The sequence below is a fragment of the Penicillium macrosclerotiorum genome, assembly GCF_028827735.1.
Source record: "Penicillium macrosclerotiorum strain IBT 26536 chromosome Unknown utg000003l_segment0_segment0, whole genome shotgun sequence".
In the NCBI taxonomy this organism is placed as follows: Eukaryota; Fungi; Ascomycota; class Eurotiomycetes; order Eurotiales; family Aspergillaceae; genus Penicillium; species Penicillium macrosclerotiorum.
In genome coordinates, this window is record NW_026643083.1 from 1,098,058 (window position 1) to 1,117,871 (window position 19,814).

At 49.0% G+C, this 19,814-nt stretch overlaps 8 protein-coding genes across 8 annotated transcripts; 6 read left to right on the forward strand and 2 right to left on the reverse strand.

Moving 5' to 3' along the window:
• Nucleotides 1–514: 514 nt before the first annotated feature.
• N7462_003293 (aromatic alcohol reductase) lies at nucleotides 515–1,884 on the forward strand (the record flags this gene model as incomplete). The annotated part of the gene is made up of 3 exons (XM_057075019.1): nucleotides 515–601; nucleotides 687–1,415; nucleotides 1,507–1,884. 3 exons carry the CDS (start codon nucleotides 515–517, stop codon nucleotides 1,882–1,884), a joined length of 1,194 nt encoding a protein of 397 aa, XP_056934524.1.
• A 761-nt stretch (nucleotides 1,885–2,645) lies between these two features.
• N7462_003294 (putative amino acid permease) lies at nucleotides 2,646–4,535 on the forward strand (the record flags this gene model as incomplete). The annotated part of the gene is made up of 4 exons (XM_057075020.1): nucleotides 2,646–2,845; nucleotides 2,900–2,957; nucleotides 3,011–3,225; nucleotides 3,284–4,535. 4 exons carry the CDS (start codon nucleotides 2,646–2,648, stop codon nucleotides 4,533–4,535), a joined length of 1,725 nt encoding a protein of 574 aa, XP_056934525.1.
• A 591-nt stretch (nucleotides 4,536–5,126) lies between these two features.
• Nucleotides 5,127–6,464, reverse strand: N7462_003295 (zinc finger protein; the record flags this gene model as incomplete). Its single annotated transcript, XM_057075021.1, has 1 exon — nucleotides 5,127–6,464. The coding sequence occupies one exon, from the start codon at nucleotides 6,462–6,464 to the stop codon at nucleotides 5,127–5,129; it is 1,338 nt and encodes a 445-aa protein (XP_056934526.1).
• Nucleotides 6,465–8,366: 1,902 nt separating this feature from the next.
• N7462_003296 (putative clock controled protein (Ccg-8)) lies at nucleotides 8,367–9,981 on the forward strand (the record flags this gene model as incomplete). Its single annotated transcript, XM_057075022.1, has 2 exons — nucleotides 8,367–8,610; nucleotides 8,753–9,981. The coding sequence occupies 2 exons, from the start codon at nucleotides 8,367–8,369 to the stop codon at nucleotides 9,979–9,981; spliced, it is 1,473 nt and encodes a 490-aa protein (XP_056934527.1).
• A 1,015-nt stretch (nucleotides 9,982–10,996) lies between these two features.
• N7462_003297 (cation:proton antiporter) lies at nucleotides 10,997–12,837 on the forward strand (the record flags this gene model as incomplete). Its single annotated transcript, XM_057075023.1, has 3 exons — nucleotides 10,997–11,252; nucleotides 11,304–12,079; nucleotides 12,133–12,837. The coding sequence occupies 3 exons, from the start codon at nucleotides 10,997–10,999 to the stop codon at nucleotides 12,835–12,837; spliced, it is 1,737 nt and encodes a 578-aa protein (XP_056934528.1).
• A 2,423-nt stretch (nucleotides 12,838–15,260) lies between these two features.
• N7462_003298 (uncharacterized protein) lies at nucleotides 15,261–16,041 on the forward strand (the record flags this gene model as incomplete). The annotated part of the gene is made up of 2 exons (XM_057075024.1): nucleotides 15,261–15,489; nucleotides 15,554–16,041. The coding sequence occupies 2 exons, from the start codon at nucleotides 15,261–15,263 to the stop codon at nucleotides 16,039–16,041; spliced, it is 717 nt and encodes a 238-aa protein (XP_056934529.1).
• Nucleotides 16,042–17,164: 1,123 nt separating this feature from the next.
• Nucleotides 17,165–17,969, forward strand: N7462_003299 (uncharacterized protein; the record flags this gene model as incomplete). Its single annotated transcript, XM_057075025.1, has 2 exons — nucleotides 17,165–17,816; nucleotides 17,890–17,969. The coding sequence occupies 2 exons, from the start codon at nucleotides 17,165–17,167 to the stop codon at nucleotides 17,967–17,969; spliced, it is 732 nt and encodes a 243-aa protein (XP_056934530.1).
• An 827-nt stretch (nucleotides 17,970–18,796) lies between these two features.
• Nucleotides 18,797–19,231, reverse strand: N7462_003300 (succinate:quinone oxidoreductase subunit C; the record flags this gene model as incomplete). Its single annotated transcript, XM_057075026.1, has 1 exon — nucleotides 18,797–19,231. One exon carries the CDS (start codon nucleotides 19,229–19,231, stop codon nucleotides 18,797–18,799), a length of 435 nt encoding a protein of 144 aa, XP_056934531.1.
• Nucleotides 19,232–19,814: the final 583 nt, after the last annotated feature.

Sequence of the window (19,814 nt, forward strand, 5' to 3'; positions counted from 1 at the left end):
CGAGTCTGGTTAGGGCTCTGGTCCCGACCGACCCGTGAAGGAGGCGAAAAAAAATCACCAAACCCTGAACGGTCGGAAGCAGGAGGGCGAGAAGTAACGTAGATGGGCACGATAGACGATATTACATGCATCTGGAGAAGTCCAGAAGGGATCGAGGAGTCTAGTCGAGTAGTCAAGATCCGAGAGCCCATGACGTCCGCAAACCCGACCGAACCGCCGCGAAAAATCTCCCCTCAAACGAGGGGAACATACATCCACTCTTCGACCCACCAGCGCTCCGGATGGGAGACAAGTGGGTAGCAACCCATCCGTGGGTGGGCACACGGTGAACTTATAACGTCGCTCCTGAATCCTGTTCCTCTTCCAACTTCTCTTCCTGCTTGATTCTCGACTCCGCCTCTCGACATTTCTTTGTCAACTCTACCCATCCACCACTTCTGTCCACTTTTGTCCACCACTTTACCTCTGCCCATCGATCGCTTGCAAAAAAAATCGCCTCATAACGCCCGCCAACATGGAGAAGATCAAAGTATTGTTGGTCGGCGCAGCGGGTGAAACCGGAGGATCCATCGCCAACGGTCTACTCGAGGATGGTCACTTTGTACGCCAAACGCCATCCCCCTTCCCCAGGAATTATAGCAATTCGCCCAATTTGCTAACAATGCCCATTGTGGGGTCGTTTTCAGGAAGTCATCGCTCTTGTCCGCCCAACCTCTCTCCAGAAACCCGCCATCGTCAAGTTGCTGGAGCGCGGAATCCACATCCGGAAATGTGATCTCAAGGCTTCGGAGGAGCACCTCATCGAAGCGCTGGCCGAGATCGATGTAGTCATTAGCTGCGTCGGGCCTGCTGAGCAGCAGGATCAAATTCCGCTCGCCAAAGCTGCAAAGAAGACCGGAGTCAAGCGATTCATTCCCTGTGGCTTCATCACCGTGGCACCCCCTGGTGGAGTGATGTGGCTTCGTGACGAGGTAGGATCGGCCTGCTTTCCCTGGTGGTTGAGTGGTGTGATGTGGTTTTCAGATTTTGTCGAGGAGGCGTTTCATGGAGAGCAGCTGTCGCTAACAACGTATTTCCGCGTATTACAGAAAGAGATTGTTTACAACCAGATCCGCCAGATGTGGCTCCCATACACCATCGTCGATGTCGGCTGGTGGTACCAGCTCTGCTACCCACGCCTGAACTCTGGCCGAGTCGATTATGCCATGACCTCTGGCAACGACGAGATTATCGGCGATGGAAATGTCCCCACGGCGCTGACGGACTTGCGGGATATTGGTCGCTACATGGCCATGATCATCCGGGACCCACGGACCCTTAACAAGAAGGTGCTCGCCTACAACCTGGTCTCAACACAAAACCAGATCTACAACCTGATGGAGGAAATTAGCGAGGAGAAGGTGGATCGCAACTATGTAGGTGTTAGATCAGCGAACTAGGATCCTTTGTCCTTTCCAAAATTCCCGATGCATGGGCTAACGAAGCCGTGTTTTTCTCGGAGCACAGGTCCCCGAAGAGACTATCTGCAGCCGAGTCCTCGCGGCCCGACAAGCCAGTGAAACCTACCCGTTCGACCCGATCAAGTTCATCCCCCGTTATCTTGCCGAATACCAATACTCGTGGGGCATCCGTGGCGACAACAACCCAGAGTACGCCAAGTATCTCGGTTACCACCTGACCACCGAACTTTATCCCGAGTTCAAGCCGACCGACTTCCGCGAATACCTCGAGTCCGTTGTACGTGGCACCGCCAAGGGTGTCTACCAAGATCGTGTCATTTCCCGCAAGCACCAGCGACACTTCCCGCGCACCGAGTCTAGCGATTCGCTTTACACTCGCATTTTCCCACGTACTGAGTCTAGCGACTCGCTCATGTCGAGATGATTTGACGACACACTTCCCGTTTATCTAGCCCCTCATCCCAAGGAGCGACCGGGACGGAAGCCTTCCTGGTGATGCCCGCCCGCCATACCCCTTGCGCTCTCTTCCTCTCCTCTGCCACTTTGATCCTAAAAAACCCTTTCTAAATCCTTTCTTCTATTTTCCATGATATCTCACCCCGCTCTGCCCGGCCCTTTGCTGAGAAACGGAGCGGCCTTCCCGTGCTGGTTCATATTCGGGCGTTTCTTCCGACTTCAGGCGTTTGTGAATTATACGGCTTCGAACAATCAACAGGCAAACATAGATGCTGGTCACCGAGGACCGTCTTCCACGGTCTCTTTTGACGTGGCCATGATAGAGATGCTGGCATTACATTTAACCTAGGATGTTTCATCGTTGCTCTGCACTGTTTCATACGCGCTTGTTTTGACTGGCCTCTGCGGAGGTAGTCCTCTTTCTCTTTTTGCATATAGAAGAAATCCCTATTCATCTATTCATCATGAATATGCCAAGTTTCAATTTTTTTTCCTCTTCCACTCGTCAATTCTTGCCCTCCTACTACTTCACTTGCTTTTCTTAGTTCGGGTTGTTCTTTCCCACGTACTCGCTCCTGCGTATTCAGTCGTGCATCTACCTTCATGCCTTGCGTCGTGATTTACATGTAAATACTAACCCATCCTCGGACTTATTTCAAGTTACAATGAAATTGATCGTGCTTTTCGTTAAATGAACGGACTGGCCTCGTTCGTCCTTTCTCCTGTACAATGCAGGACCCTCAACACCACGGGCGAAGAACCCGGTCTTCAAATGGAAATCCCGATCCACCAGCATGTCCCGATCCAGCAACCCCAACGGGTCTTCAGCCATCAAATTCCTCGACAGCGAAGCCGAAGGAGTCTGTCGCGACAGGTTTTGTGGATATCTACGAATCGTTGACCCCACGACAAGTTGGCGTCATCAGTCCGTCCCTACTTTCTCATATTCCTTGTGTTTTCTACGAGCTCTAATTTCCATGCAGCAATTGGATCCGCAATCGGAACGGGGTTGATGATTGGAACTGGGAGAGCGTTGACAATGTGAGATGCCCCACTATATTTTGGCTTCTTTGAACTACACTGACACGGCGCAGGAGCGGCGTAAGTCATCATCCCCGGAGCTGGATCCCTATATTGACGCACCACAGCCCGCTGCCCTAATGATCTCGTATACAGTTGTTGGATTTGCGGTCTATTTGGTACTGTCTGCGCTGGGAGAGGTTGCCGCTTGGCTGCCGAGGCCGTACACAGTGGCAGACCAGGCCGTGCGGTTTTGTGACCCTGCCTTGGGCTTCAGCCTTGGTTGGATGTGCGTGGCATTGACTGAACACTTATCTCGGATTGAATTGCTAATATAATGAGTACAGATATTGGTTAAAGTATGCTATTGTGACACCAAATCAATTGACAGCGGCCGCCTTGGTCATCTCATATTGGTTGGACGCAGAGCGAGTCAATCCCGGCGTTTGGATTACGATCTTTCTTTTGGTGATCACTACTCTCAACTACATTCACCACAGAATCCCCAGTCAGGTTGAATACTTTGTGTCGTCCTTCAAGCTTCTCATTATGAGCGCTCTCATGATACTGTCTTTGGTTCTTGCGTTGGGAGGGGGACCAGACCGGGAGGTTCGCGGATTCCGATATTGGAAGCGCCCTGGGGCGTTTGTTCATCGCCGAAGCAATCGAATGATTGAAAAACTGTTTTATACCTGCGGTACCATGTCCTCGGCCACTTTTGCGTACATTGGCAGTGAACGATCGGGCATTGTTGCTCGGTGTCCGACGGTACAAAAGGCGATATCAAGGGCAATCAAGCACACCTTCTACCGGATCCTGGTCTTCCACTTACTAGGCGTCACTCTTCTCGGTATGCTTGTCCCTCATGATTCGATATCATTGGCCTTCTACAAAAATGCGGCGAGGAACGCCGCTGCCTCGCCATTTGTCGTTGCAGTGTATTTGGCTGGCATCGCTGTCGTGCCCGATTTGTTAAATGGATGTATACTGCTGTTTATTCTTTCCATTGCGAACTATGACCTGTACTTAGCAACAAAGGCCCTCTCAGACCTCTCTATCAAGCGCCGGGCACCCATTTTCTTGTCCCGTATCAACCGCAGGGGCGTCCCGTTCTACGCCTTGGGCATCTCTTCATCCCTGGCAACCTTGGCTTACCTAAATGTCTCGCACGACTCAACCATGATATTCGGCTACTTTGTCGACATGGTCACCATGTTGGGTCTCTTGACCTGGATTTCCATCCTTATCACCCATGTATCCTTTGTACGGGCCCGCAGAGCCCAGGGAATCCCTGATGATGCCCTCATTTTCAAGGCTCGATTTGGCCTTCCAGGCACTTGGCTGGCGCTGACACTCTGCCTCTTCATTTCTACGACTATGATCTTCAATGCCTTCTCCTTCGACACTGGCAAACAGCGATTTGATTACAAGTCCTTTGTGGCTTCGTATATCGGCGTTCCCATTTACTTGGTCTTGTACGTCGGTTACAAAGTTGCGCTCAAGAGTAAGCATGTGGATCCAAAGAAAGCAGATCTTTTGACGGACAGGCCGGACCATCGACGGGCAGTTGTGGAATTGGAGGAGATTCTCCAGGAATAGAAACAGTTGGGTTTGATATCCTTTGGTTGTGGTCCCGTCACTTTCTCTTAATATATATATATTTCTCTCTCGATCTACTCCTAGCCAGGTCGCCGGATGCTGTTCTTTTCACATCAACTGGTAAAAAAAGGCTTCTTCTTTTCTAGCGAGTACCTGCGCACCTCCTGTCACCTCTTTACCCAATCCTATCAAGACTTTGTTCCAAGAAGCATCGTCAACTAGCAACCGATAACTGCAGCGCAGTCGGCCCCGTGGGCGCTAATCAAACGAGATCAGCCCAGATCAACCGTTTGTTGCCTGTCATGCAACCCGCTCGTGAGGCACATTGGACAGGATCAGTGGCTAGTATTCTTGCTTTTTTACTCATAGGGTCTGTTTGCCTCGTCTAGAATCCGACCTTCGGCCAAGATGCTTTCTGCGACCACCCTGCAACGCCCACCGAGTGCGCTTTCAGAGGTGATCAACGGCGATAGGGACTGTATTTAACTGGTGCAATGGTGCGAGGCGTCAAATTCTAGAACTTGAAACATCTGAATAGACAAACTTTCGAGCAACAGCAATACTAGCGATATTCAATTTCGAACCTAAGTACTACTTTGTTTGACGATAACCATGGCCACAACCCTGTAGTAGATTCTCTCTCTCTCTCAGAACACAACCATCGATGAACTTCGGGGGGAGGTTAGCCAGTCGGGAATCAGCATTGCTTTCGTGCAAAATCAGCCCCGCTTTTTCAAGGTACTTTGCCCTAAATATCTCCCATAGCTCCTGGTCTAAATCGTGTTCCATAAGCGGCAGAGGATAATACGGATCATTTTCGAAAAAGGACGTGACAAGATGCGAGAAAAGCCCCTCGGGATTGTTCAAGGCAGCCATCTCATCCCAGATATGACATAGATTAAAGTCCAGTACCCATAAACGTATTGTTCGCCGCTTGAAGTTGACTGTCATCAGGGACTCGATATCGGTGTGTCGCTGCATGGTGGCTAAGCGCTGTGGAGTGAACTCAGGTCTGATCGAAACGGAAAGACCGTGTGAGTAGGTAGTGTCGCCTTCACTTCCTAGGACAAATTCAATATCATACCCATCCACATGCGCGGACCAATGAATAACTGCCAGAGCTTCACCCATTGCACTCGCAAAGTATTTGACGGGAAGTTTCAGCTCGACCATTTGGTCTAGATGGAGGTTGAAGTTGCGTAATGTGAAGTTTGCAGACAGGGTATCGAGGAGGCGGCGCCGGCCCAAGTAAACACGAGCTAGACAATCACGGTTCTTGTCATTCAAGGCCGCAAGGGCACGAGATGGCTCTGGACAGTATTTATCGATCAGAGCTTGCCGTCCAACTTTTGGTAATGGGAGAATTCGCTGACTGACCAAAGCCATGGCTGGAAGCGGGACTGATTCATGAACAGCTGGGAAAAAAGGAATATTCTCCTGCCACCACTTTTGGTTGTCCTTTGAAACGTAAGAGAAGAGTTGGGGAACACGACATTCGATGTTTTTGTTCTGCTCCAGGTCAAAAGCTCGTCGCACATTGAAATGCGCCTCAAAGTCATCCCACAAAGTGTCTTCATATGATGGTTTGGCAATTTTCAGCACGTACTTTTGTCCAGGTCGCTCAAGAACAAGACCGCACTGCCCGAATCCGATCACACGATAGCCAACTGAAGTGAGAGCTTGTTGACTTTGCTGGAAATGCGCGAAGGAAGAGGTTGTACTTGTACCTGAGTCTGGAGTGAGAACTCTGAGAAGAATATGTTCTGCGGATAAAGAGTCATCTAGACTCAGTTGTCGGATTACAGCGTCATCATGTGCCCGGTCCAGAAGTGCAGAAAGTTGGTTGGTTAGGTTGATATCAGCACGCAAAGAAGAGCCGAGCGAGACCGGCGAGTTCTCCATTTGGGCAGAACGACGTGGGTGCTCCATACTGGAGAACGAGAGGGGTCTCTCAATCTAGATCAAGGAACTAAGCAAGAGACAAGAAAGCAGATCTTGGACGGAATCACCTCCTTTCTCAACGAGTTGGAATCGAATGAGGAAGATGTCTACCGAGAGCGACAGAAAACCATACTGATCACAGCAATTTTGTGATAAAATGGGGGATGAAGAGGAGTTCTGTCAAGAGAAGGTGAGGTTCGAGAGGATAAGAAAAAGAATGAAATGGAGAGGGAGAGGAAGAAGGAAGAAGAGGATCGAGCAGCAGGCAGAGGATTTTTGTGGGGAGAACGTGAGAGAGAGCAAGAGAAGGATGAAGCTGTCTGGATGCTCTATGTAGCTGGAGGTGTCGGAACAGGACTAGTAGCCGAATGAGTGTAGAAGTCTGGTAGGCTCTTGGGTTCGGTATGCCATCAGGCAGCAGGATGGGTGGGATAGCAGGGCCCTTTTGAGATCGCAAAATAACTATGGGGATATTGAAGGGGTAGCAGCTACTCAATACAACATTCTGCCATACCAGATTATTCATTGCCTCAGCCATCGTGATTTCTCCGGTAATTCTTCATCTTGTTCTCTCACAATGGTATACTTCTTATCACCACGTGATGCGACACCACCAGCGTCGACTCCTCAAAAGGCCTGCTCAATTCGACTCAGGGAGCAAAAGCGGCGAGGAGTGAGCACTAGAACGGAAAAGGACGGCCAAAAATTGCCAAACATTATCCGGTGTAGATGTGCCCGAACCGCCTCCATTTCCCTCCGGTTCACATAGTTCGCCATTGATAGGGCCCGACAAGAATCCAATCAGCGCACCCAATTGAGTATTTCTTGCCTCCCTTTCCGGGCACTAACAGCCCGTCACGTCGGCTTTGGCGTGGAACAGCCTCGTTAGCTTACCCCCATGGGGCCGTTGGAGAAAGCGTCCTCTCCACTTCGGGGGCCCGTTCACATGCGCCGGCGGCTGGTGCGGCACTGGTTCACCTTCGGCAATCATAATCTACGCGGGGGGCTTACGGTCCGCGTGGTCGATGTTTTCTTGATGGTGGTCTCTCGCGACTCTGTCCCCTACATGTTGCTGCATGAGATATTTCTAATAGTAGTGACAGGGGGTCTACTGATTCCAATCATGCCTATGACTACGAGACACGGAGGTCAAACAGAACACCCTGCTCGGAAGGCGTGGTGACAGCTGGCATGTGACGCAACGCGGCAGAGTCAGCCCAATTGCCAGGATGAACTCCGTCTGTTTATTGGGGCGATTTGGGAGTATTGGAGGAAGATTTCAGCCTCTCTCTCCACGGGAAAACTCCTGTGGATCAATCCCCGAGGGCAGCGTTTCCTGCTGGGTCGATCCGCATGAACGGTAGGGGCTGTGATCCGAACTCTGCTGCTGGACGGAGTCTGGAGTCTGGACTCTATGTACAGGATACTTTTTCGGGTTTCGCGCGGCCACATCCGGCATACTCGGACAAGTAGGGATGCGCGGATCTGATATTCGACAGGGACGATGTAGGATCGTGGAAGCTTCCGGTTGAACATTTCCGCTGCGTCTCATTGTTCTTGGTCGCCAAATCGAGTAAGGAGCACGGAGGCTTGACCGGCAATGGTTCGGCGTAAGGTTTTGTTGGGACAGCATGTGAAGGGGGCCGGCAAGACGGACCACATGGACAACACGGTATCTTCGATACCGCTCGCATAAGTCGGCCGTATTGGGTAGTCCATCTCTCAATCTGTGGTGGATGGGCTGGGCCCAGTGCTGGGAGTGCCAATCAGCGTCGGGATGATGTGGTAAACCGACGTAAATGACCGTGACCGGGCCTGTTACATAAGCAAGGAGAGGTGAATTGACCTTGACGTCTTCACGTGAAAGGCCCTTCCTCTTTCCGACCCGCCATGGATGCGGCCAAAGTGACTAAAGGGACTGTCGCCACAGACGACGAAGCGACTTCGCAACTGCCGTCCTATCCCACCGCGCCCCCTCCTTCCTCGATCGTGGCTCTCCAGACCCTACATAATGCCCATCCCACCGTGATGGACCTCGACTCCCAAACCGCTGAGGATCGTACTCGCCGAGCCGCCAGCGTACTTTCCATGGATGACCTCGAGGCTGCTCAAGCACTCGAGGGTCTTCGCTCTGGTCCGTCGGAGTTCTCCCCATCCCTTCATCTCCGCTTCCAAAGCTTCTCAGAAGCGTCTTTCGCTGGAACCGCCCACGAGCAATGATTGACCCTACGTTGGGTGCAACCCAGGATCCGTTCAGCTAATTCTTGATCTTGCAGATTTCGGTCAATCCCCTCGAGCAGCGCGACAAAGTTTACCTGCCGCGCAATCTGAGCCGACGCAGCCAGAGCCGTTGCTATCACTGTTAACCTCATCCCACCCGCTGATTTCTTCCGCCATCAACGGGTCCGTTTCCGCATATACCACGTCCAAGTCGTACTCGGCCCGTTTCAAGTCTGGCGCGGAGTTCATCGAGCGCAACATCGGTTCGCCAGTCGCAAATACTGTCGGGACAGTCGGCCGCAAGACGGGCGTCGAGAGCGGTTTGCGCTGGGCGCTGCAGCGGCGCGAATCCACGGCCGAGAAACACGCAAGCAAGCGTCGCAAGGTGAACGCCGAGGCGGCCCCGCCGACAGTTAATGGCGACCAAAGCCCGGAAGAAACAGCCATGACACCAGCACGCACGCGCAGCTCCTCGGACCTGTCAATGGCCGAGACCCTGCCTCCGTATGACGAGATGCGATCTCCCCGCTACGAGGAGAAACCGGGGCGACAGACCCCAGCTACCTGGCAGAGCCGCCTAGTCATCTCGACATCGGGACTAGGAGTGGCGATGAGTGAAGAGTCTCTCCGCAGCCTCCAATATTGTTTGACATGGCTGCGTTGGGCGAATGGTCGGCTCGGAAGAGCTATTGTCGCCCTCCAAAATGCCTTGACCGAATGGGAGAATCACAAGCGACAATCTGAGCAAGGCGACTTAGAGAGTAGAGGAAACACCGATAGCCCCGAGAACGCATCTCTGCTTACCCAGCGCATTCAAGCCGTCAAGGCAGACGTTCTCTCCACCTTGAAACAAGTGGTGGATGTGGTGTCCAAATACGCCGGAGGGGCCTTGCCGGAGAACGCCCGTCATCTAGTCCGACGACACTTGACATCTTTGCCACACCGATTCCAGATAGCGAGCACATCGCAGCCCCCAGCCGATTCGCCCGCTGCTGCATCAGATGCCACCGTCGGCGCTCACCGAATATTGGTACTGGCGAACGAAGGACTCGATATTTTGGGTCAAGTCAGCGGTGTCGTCAACGACACCCTCGTCAGTGCTGAGCACTGGTGTGAACGTCTGGGACGCAAGCGCCCCGAAAAATCCGCGCCGGATGCGGAGAATCAAAACCAACCCCTTCCACCGCCGGACGCTCAACCATACGGCATGGATATCAAGCAACCCTTTGTCACGGAAAGTACACCCCAGGAGGATGTTCAGATGACTGGAATCGAGAAGGTCTGATCTGGAATCGACTGTTGGAAGGGCTCCTCTCTCTTTCATTATGTATTCTGTGTTTTCCCCTTTCCTTTCTTTGTCTCGATTTATGGCCTTTTTCGAACATCTCTTTACGATTGATATCCCTTATCTGTTAACCTAACACTCTTTCTTTCCTTGAACCATCTATTTGATTCCTTAGTCTGCAATCAGCTGAGTTTGAAGGTGCCTGATCTTGATATCTCTGTGTCCACCATTTTCGGCCTAGGTTAGATGAATTTCATATTTATAGATACCGAAAGTCAACCTAGCCGCCCATCACTAGATAACAGCCACTGTTGTTATGGTGTAGATTTCCTACCATAGGTATTGGATTTAGTGGGTTATTTGAGCTCCTCTGGTCGCCAGATCTTTCACCATGCCTACTGCTGCATCCTGTCAATACTTGTTACCTCGTGGCAATATCGTCACCCTTAGCCTATCATTATTCCCTCATAATGGACTTCATCTTTCCAACTCCCAATAACCCAGCTTCTTGTTACCAATACTAATATATAATATCATTCTAACAATGTTTTGTAGAAGCTTCATGATCGCGCACGGCGTAGGAAGCCTAGAAAGTTAAGTGCTATTTATAATTTCCGAAAATATCCATTCAAGACTACCAGATCGTATAGTAGCGGTGGTTTAGGTATACTGAATCAAATTAGAGGTTCTTGATTGGGAGAATATTAGAGACGGGCCTCGGGCAACAAATACTTCACTAACATCAGTATACATCAAGACTCGAGTTTGCTTCCCTTGTGGGGCTCGAAGCATCCAAGGCTTAGATCGTGGCTACTGCGAATGACTTGAACTTGGTCAAATCCGGGCTGAAAGGACCGCCAAGCGCTTAATCATCATAGTCATTTCCTCACAGTTCCCATTCGAGTCCATCGCACTTCATACATCTCTCCGGTCGATTTCCATCAATTCTTCATTTTATCCTCTTTTCATATATCTGGGGCCTGCTCAAAATCCATGGCTTGAAAGCTGCCTTGAAATGGCTGGCGACGGATCGAACGCCGCTTTTGCGTATCATGAGCCACCAATAGCAACCGTGCTGAACCATGCCGGATTCCTTGTAGCCTTGAACCTTGTGAACGTCTGTCTTGACAAGTTCTTGTATTGTGGGCTGATTGGACAGTTATTTATTGGCATTCTATGGGGCACACCGGGGGCAAAATGGCTGGGTAGCGAGACAGAAGCTGTTATCCAGCAATTGGGATATCTAGGCCTGATTATGCTTGTGTACGAAGGTAAGAAATTTCCGCGCTTCGAGATAGATTAGCACATTCACATTTCAATAGGAGGTCTCGCAACATCTATCAAAGCCGTCAAGGCAAACTTAATCGTTTCGCTCTGTGTTGCGATCACAGGAATTTGTGTCCCGATGGGTTTATCCTTCATCCTCAAGGAATTGGTTGGAGCGACTTCTTTGCAGGCATTTGCTGCCGGTGCAGCTCTCAGTGCCACTAGCCTCGGGACGACCTTGACGATCCTATCGACAACAGACTTGATCGCTACCCGGCTAGGCACGGTGACCACCAGTGCGGCAATGCTCGATGACGTTGTCGGGCTCGTGATGGTTCAAATCATCTCGAATCTTGGCGGTAGTGGTTCGTCATTTGGTGTTTCCACGGTTATACGACCTATTTTTGTTTCTATCGGGTTTGCAGTGGGCGTTTTCTTGCTTTGTGCCTGCATCCTCCAACCAATAGCCAAAAGAATTACCCCCTTCAGGTCCAAACTACCGGATGCCACTGGGACTCCCCAATTTGCGTTTATTGCTCATACAGTCTTTCTTGTGGGGTTTGTGGCTGGAGCCACATATGCAGGCACATCGAGTCTCTTCGCTGCTTACCTCACAGGTGTAATAGTCTCTTGGTTCGATGGCTTGCTCATAGAGCATAAGAATCCAGATAGTGCTATTGCACCCAACAGTTTGTCGACAGGTTCCTGTTCTTCGAATAACGTACCAATAGAGCTACCAGCTTGTGAGACCACGAAATTGCCAACGGGTCAAGATGTCTACGAGAAATACTATCGACAGCCAGCAAATCGAATCCTCATCCCATTATTCTTCGTCAGTGTTCTAGATGACTGCTGCTTTTGTGCCTTTGCTGACCTTTCATATAGGCATCCATCGGATTTGCGATCCCAATAACAGAGATGTTCAGGGGAAGTGTAATATGGCGCGGAATCATCTATGCTGTCCTTATGGTTTTTGGGAAGATGATTACAGGTTTATGGCTTGTCCGCTTTTCGCTACGCCCCGTGTCTAGTTTTATCCTGGGCCTCGGAAGAACATTTTCTGGTATTCGGCTATTTTGCCTTCCTTCGAAGCGACAGGAAAAACAAGAAGCAAATTCTGCACCCTCTATCCATTCTCCTGGAAGATACTCAGCCCGAATAAACCTTCCGAGTGACCAAGGAGCAGCCCAAGGGGAAAAGGGTCCCGCCGGCGGGCCTTCACCTGGGGAAAGTCTTGCTGCTAGTAATCCTCAGGAAGAACAACAACCAACAGCGAAGTCGTCAGTGCGCTCCGCCATGGCTTTTCCTCCCAAACCAAAATCGCTCTACTCGTCATCCATCCTCGGCCTGGCAATGGTTGCGCGAGGGGAGGTTGGGTATCTTGTTGCATCACTTGCACAAAGCCAAGGCATATTCGCAACTGGATCCTCGGCCGGCATCTCAGAAATTTATCTTGTCGTAGTTTGGGGAATTTCTATTTGTACATTGGTCGGGCCGATCTGCGTTGGGAGCCTTGTGAAGCGAGTGAAGAAGTTACAGATGACGCGCGGAAACGATGGCCCAGATCCACTGGGTGTTTGGGGGATCTAGATGTGCGCACGTCAGCGATTGCCGACCTTGATATACTCTAGAGACTTTTATTTCACGAAAAATCATTAATGGCATCATTAGAAATTTGCACAAGTTTAGAAGTTGCAATATTCAAATTACCAGTCGATCACAGCTGCGGACTTGGGAAGCACAGGAACCTATAGCCGGCGTTCGTTGAAGTTGGCATCCAAAATTTGGCCTCCCTTTACCGTACCTATATATACGTGCGCTAAGAAATACAGTACATTTCCTTCATCCTTGCGTGTTGATCGGTAACTCCCGTTCATATCCTATAGCGGTGCTTGAAAACTTTATATAACTTTTTGTAGACCATCGTACAACTGTCGGGGGATCCCCGTCAATAACTTCTTCTATAGATATATAAAGTAGTACTTTATAACATACAAAATATAAAAGCACTCACTCATTGACTTTTCATACTACTGATATTCTATTTTGTATTGGGAGCCAGAAAAAATGCATTCCCATGCTTCTTTTCTGGCAACTAGTCATTTTGTGACCATCACTACTGCTGGACGTATCGAGCGCCAACGATGGCGCTCCATTGTGTTACGCCCGAGAAGGAAAGAACTGGACATAGACTTCCTGGACGGAAAGTTCCTAGGTAAAACTTAATAGGATGTGAGGCTTTCTAGTCGCTGATTCATGTGGTTAATGTGGGGGCCCTGGAGGCGACCGCTCCCAGCTCTTTGAGGTTTTGAGAGGAAGGTATGAGAGTGTGGACAAAGGAGGTAGTTGCTGATTAGTATAATCATCCAGTCTGTATTTGATAATGCTGTCTTTGTATACTGTGGAAGAGCAAGAGTGCTCACTGATGGCTTTCTTGCGCGAAGACGAGACTGGTGAGCTTTCCACGTCTCAAGGGCAGCGCGTTTCCCAGATTCAATCCCAGTATTTTCTTGTCTAAACCCTAGCAACTCAAGCAATGATGATAATTCTGGTGATAAACTGGATATCAATTTAGTTCCCACCCCGTCGGACAATTATTTGGGTTGAGATGTATACGTGTCTCTGAAAATCACTGCAAGGCTCAATGTGAACATCATCCCATTGTATATTATGTAGGTGTTCAGAGCAAAATTATCAATACAAGCATCGTGGTTGACTCTGAATATAGATGAAAATTATTTTTAATGAACGAAGTCCAGATAGCTTGCATCCATGAGCCCACGGCCAAACAGCATAAGCGACATTTGGAGAAGAGTCGGGCGATGATGAACGAGAACTACGGGCCATGTAATCAAGTCCGTATCGTAATGAAGTTATGGGGTATGACATCACATTTTGGGTGTACTTTAATTAGAAAACGTCTCTCACAATAATAAAGAAATCGCTTAATGGTTGAAAACCTGTTGCGTGGCTCGTCGGCGAGGAAATGGTGGAGATGGAACGCTAAGGCTAAGCGCAGAATGACGCGGCCCGCACTTGGTCCATGTAAAGCGGAGCTCGAAATGGCAGGGCAGCCCGCATTGCAGATACACAAGCAATTGAAGTGCGAATTTGATGAACATATGAACGTAATCAAAAATGCCCTTTGGGACTTTATCCAAGTCAGAATTAACTCAAATCTGAGGTGGTCAAGGAAAGAGAGAGTATACCTTGGTCATTGTGTTCCTGAATTCCCAACGACCCTAATGCAGCCTTTTGTCTAGACAGTGTGGGGCTATTAACTGGGGGATGCAGTAAACTTGGCGGTGGCGTTCTTGGCCCCAAAGCTGTTCAAAGAGCATTAGGGCTCATAAACCCACTCGCTGATCGCAGATGTCATAGGCGTTGAGTTTCCATTGACACCATGTAGCCAACATTGCCGAGCAACTACTTCTTGATGTGATCGGACGTTGGATCTAAATGCCGGTTTCTATCTCTTCAATGTGTTCGTATGAGGCCTCCAGGTATCTTTCGAGGTGATGATATCCTTGTTGAATGCGTCTCTATGACAGGGATCTAATCTTTGGACACGCGTCCCGCACCACGGTGGGAAGTTCCCCGCTACTAACCCATATCTGCCATTGATATGCGATTAATGCCTGCAACTGGCGAGCAATCAGAGGGGTGGGCCAATTGAAAGGATCATCGGGTTGATAGATCCCTCCAAATCAAACGGCGAGCCCGAATCATCATCGAAGATTGCCCAATACCTGTTTTCGTAGCCACCGTGAATGATGCGTAAGTCTTTTTTTATTTATTTTATTTTATTTTTGTTTTCAAAAGCCGAGTCAAGAGGTCAACATTGCTTGAGTGGCTACTTAAACCCCTGAAAGGGTATCAAATTCTCAGTTGATACTCACCAGTTCGTCTACTCATCTCTGGCCGCAAACCTTCGTTTCGAAACAACACTGATAACACTCGCTCGTGAGACTCTTTGTCAATTTTATTCTTGTATAGAACATTGATAGAACATCATGAAGAGCACCATTGCTATCGCTGCCCTGGTGGCTGGGGCCAATGCTCTAGTTGGTCGCAGTGACAGCTGCTGCTTCGAACTGACTGCCTCCGGTGGTGCATCTGGCACACTTGGCCAGCTGAGTGACGGTCAGGTCCGTGTCGGCGATGACAGCCTGTCGGCTGCTGAGTTCTGTCTATCGAACTCAATTATTACCGACAGTGAAGGCCGTGGATGCATTATTACTTGTGAGTATAGCTTGTTCAATGACACTGGGATATCATCAGAATATTGACTGACATTGGTTTCTAGCGGAGGCCACCCAATTTCAGTGTGATGAAGGGGCTACTGGCACCTCTGGCTTCTCGTTGACCTCTTCCGGGTTGCTTAAGTTCGATGGTAGCTCCGCCTTCATTGCTTGCGAGACTGGCGAGAATGATGGACGTAACGTCTACACCACCAACAGCACTTCCGTGTCGCAGTGCGTGAGCATTGAGTTGACTAGTGACTCTTGTGCTGCTGCTGCTGCCTCCTCCGCTGTGACATCCTCTGTTGCCGCTGTTTCAACCCCGCCGCCCATTGCTAGCCCGACCTCCTACCCGGTCATTCCCACTAGCCCTGCTCGGTCTGCATCGCCAGTAACCTCGACCCCAGTTGCATCAACTGCTAGCTCGTCCGCCTCTAGCGCTGCAAGCTCGGTCGCTGCTTATAGTGGCGCGGGTATCTCTGCCCCCGACATGAGCTTGGCTCGCTGGGCCGCTTCGTTTGTTGCCATGGCCAGCTTGATGGTGGCCTTTTAGACTCAGTCCTGAGACTTTTCACCCCATCCATGGCTTTCCCGTCGATTCTGCTATGATCGACGAAGGATGACCATATTCGGAATGTTAGTTGCGAGCAATTCACGCCATCGGTCTCCGACTGTGAATTGATGTTTATAATACGATATGAGATATCAACCGTATGACCACTCCTTTATGACAATAATAAGACAACGATAAATTAATTTACTCTTGGGTTTTGCATTTTATCCGATATTACCGGGTAATTCGGGTCAGCTAGAAGCTCATGACGCGATGTATATATCCACAATTCGCTCAAACATGATTGATGACGATGCTCAAATATCGCTCGACATCGGCTTTACAAGGAACATCAAAGCTGTAGAAGAGCAAATTTATCACAGTAATCGTATTTTCAAAGAGAGGAGATAAACTGCGTGACTCATGAGAGGAAATATGAACCAGAATGTTCGGTTCATGCTCGACCTCCCAGAGACGGCAGATACGAGGCCCCTCCTTTCGGCTCACCGCCAACGGATGGCTTTCGCCTCAAATAAACCCGAGCTGCTGATGAACAAGGAACGCACTGGCTCTGATGAATACAAGATGTCAAGTTCGCACTACACATGCGACATGTGCGGTCATGTGTTTTCTACTAGGGAACATCTACGTCGACATAGAGCATCCCGTAAGTATGGTCGAGCCTTGTAACTTGTAAAAAAAGCGCCCTTTCTATTCTCCCTGAACACTAACATTCTGTTCTAGATAACCTTCAAGCTCAAGTTTCATGCGAATTCTGCGGTCGTAAATACTCTCGAAAGTTAGTCAGCTAATCACAGTATACTGTGGTACTGCTATAGCTGATTTGACTAGTGATACACTTCGTAGACACTACCGGAGCTGCACCCTTATTGGCAGCCACCCTAAACCTCGTGCCAGCAAACCTGGCCGTCGACCCAAGGCATGTGATCTTTGTGTGAAAAATAAAACAACATGTGATGGTGACATACCATGCCATACGTGCCATGCACACAATTTACTTTGCTCATATAACCGTCTGAAAGGCCACTCCAAGGAGCCTGTGGACCTCAGATCTAGAGCCTCTGGGGTCTCAATCCGCTGTCAAAGCAAGCAAAAAACATCAATGCAGGTGCCACAGAGACCCGAGAGAGTATCTGTACCATTCTTGTTGAATTATTCGGCCTCAAGTGAAATTCACCCAGGGAATGTGAACCAGGTCCTTTCTGATCTCGCGACCAAAGAGGATTGCCGCAGAAGCTCCGATGCTAACTTGCCAAGTCTTGAATTACAAGCTAGCAGAGATGAATTGTTCTCTGAAGATTCGTGGAACATATTCTTTGGCTCTTTATCAACCAGTGCCCCCTCCCAAGACTCACCGTTACCAATCGGGCTGGAGGATCCAGATAAACGACACGCGGCCGCGATTAGGATATTGGACTGTCTGGCGACTACATACTCCTCGAAACCTGACATTTCCGAAGATTTCGATATTGATCACGCTCGAGAACTCTTCAATCAAGAGAATATCCATGACTGCATTATGGCATACTTCGACCACACAGTCCGCCCTCGGTCTCGGATTGTTTTGAAGTCCACTTTCAACCTGGAAGTCGTCTCTACGCCTTTACTTTTGTCGATATTTCTCATGGGTGCAAATTGTGGTTTATCTGACACCTTGAGATCCCAGGCTACAGGATACGGTGAAATTGCAGAGGTTGCAGTTCTCGACAGCCCTGCTTTTATACGCCTCATGTACGGCAGGAGAGAGTTGCAGGGTAATGGGCTCGATTTGAATGAGATCGAAATTGTTCAAGCCTCGATTCTGATCATTCTGATCCAACTCTCCAGTCCCAGAAGAGAAACGAGACGTCGTATTCGAGTCCAAAGATATCCGGCTCTGGTATCGGTTGCACGGGCTACACACTTAACGCGGGTCAAAAATCGATGGCATAACCAAGATGCGTCATTGGACCGGACTCAATTTATTAGAAATGAAATGTGCATCAGGTTAGCAAGCTATATTATGACCCTTCAAAATCGGTTACTGACCATTGACCGCGAGTTTGTAGGATGATGGCTTCGATATGTTTAATGGATGGCTATTTTGTTATGTTTTTTAACAATCCTCCAATATTTGCATCCACTGAACTGGATTTTGATCTCCCGGCCGAGGATTATGGAATTGATATCTCGGACGACAAGACCTGGAAATTGTGGGCAACAAACGAGAGAAAGTTTGAACGGCCACCTTCTTTATGCCACTTCATACGTGAGCTGCTCTCTGAGACATGGGAAGGGACCAAAGATGCCCGTTTTCAAAACCTGAACATATTTACTCTTTTTATAATTGTGTCCGGTAAGTCTCCTATCGCATTTTACCTTGCCTCTGAGCACCCAGCCTAATTGGAATGGAGCATTCCATCCAATCATCTTTGGATTGCGCTCGAGTCTCTGCCATACAGGTGATGCGAACGGTCAAATTGAGCGCGCTCTTATGAGATGGATGTCTCTATGGGAGTATCTAAAACCTCTATTGACGAAGGAACAAATATATCGGGCAGGTTTCATGACTCATGCGAAGGATTTGTGGGTCTTCGCAAGACATTTGCTGCAAACACCACTGTCAAAATCCGATGAAGTTGCTAGAGAAACAATGGTATCTGTACATAAAATTTTGCCATCAGCTCAAGGCGAAGAATAAATATCTTCAAGACCTCTCCTGTATGCTTCAAAATTAAGGCGCCGGAGCTAGGAGCTAATTTTCCTCTGGATATGATTCGAAATTGACGAAGGTCAGCATCAAAGATGCGCTTACACTGCATGCCAGTACTGCCCAGGAAGCTTTTCCATTCGTGGTCTTGCTTAACAATCGGCCCGTATCCCATATAAGGTGCTTGAAACCATTGAATCCATGGTATGTGAAAGGCATTGCAATACCGAACTTCAAAGCTGTCTTGATTGTAACAGGCAGTGCGCCAAACGCGGCAATCATGGATTCTGAATCCAATTGGAATCCAATGGCGGGAGCCAAAAGATATAAGGTTGCGAACCCATAGAGCCCTCCTGAAAGCAATATTCCAGTAATTCTCTGAAGTGCGGATACGGACGACTCGTAAGTCCATTTGTAGACCGTCATGGCAGGAGAGACTGGGCGATTGCGACGTTGAGCTGCTAGGCGATCTTGGGCCATTTGAGTGGTAATTCTCTGCGTCGATGCATATCTCCTATATGAAAATTGGTTACTGGTTATTCATATATTCTAAAATCTTGAATGTTGCTCAAACCTGGCAAGGACACGGTGGAAACTGAGTTGTTGGACTCTTGCTGGTCTAGCGTTCCCAGACAGACCCCGAATGATCGTTGACATGGCTGAAAAGATTCGAGTATACGATTAATGGCGAGTCAAAGTCCAATATATGTCTTTGACTAACCTATAGAGTCAACCGTAAAAATTAGTTGTTCGTTATGTCTCGTGGGAACCGGTACAAGAATGAAAGCTGATTTCGGTGTGTACAGATGTAGTTCTGCCTAGCCGGAAAACACCCGCACTGGAAAACACCCACCGGAGAAAAAGTACCCACTTAGAATAGTTTCTGTTACCCCCATTTTGCCCCTTGACTTTCATAAAATAAAGAATTTATCCTTCCAGTCAACTCCAAGGTCATTGAGGGAAAGACTTGTGCAGAGGTATTTCCTTGAGGTTGAACGCGATTCTCGTTGGGAATCTACATCTCAATATACCAGTGCAGCAGGCAAGACTAGGAGTTAATTAG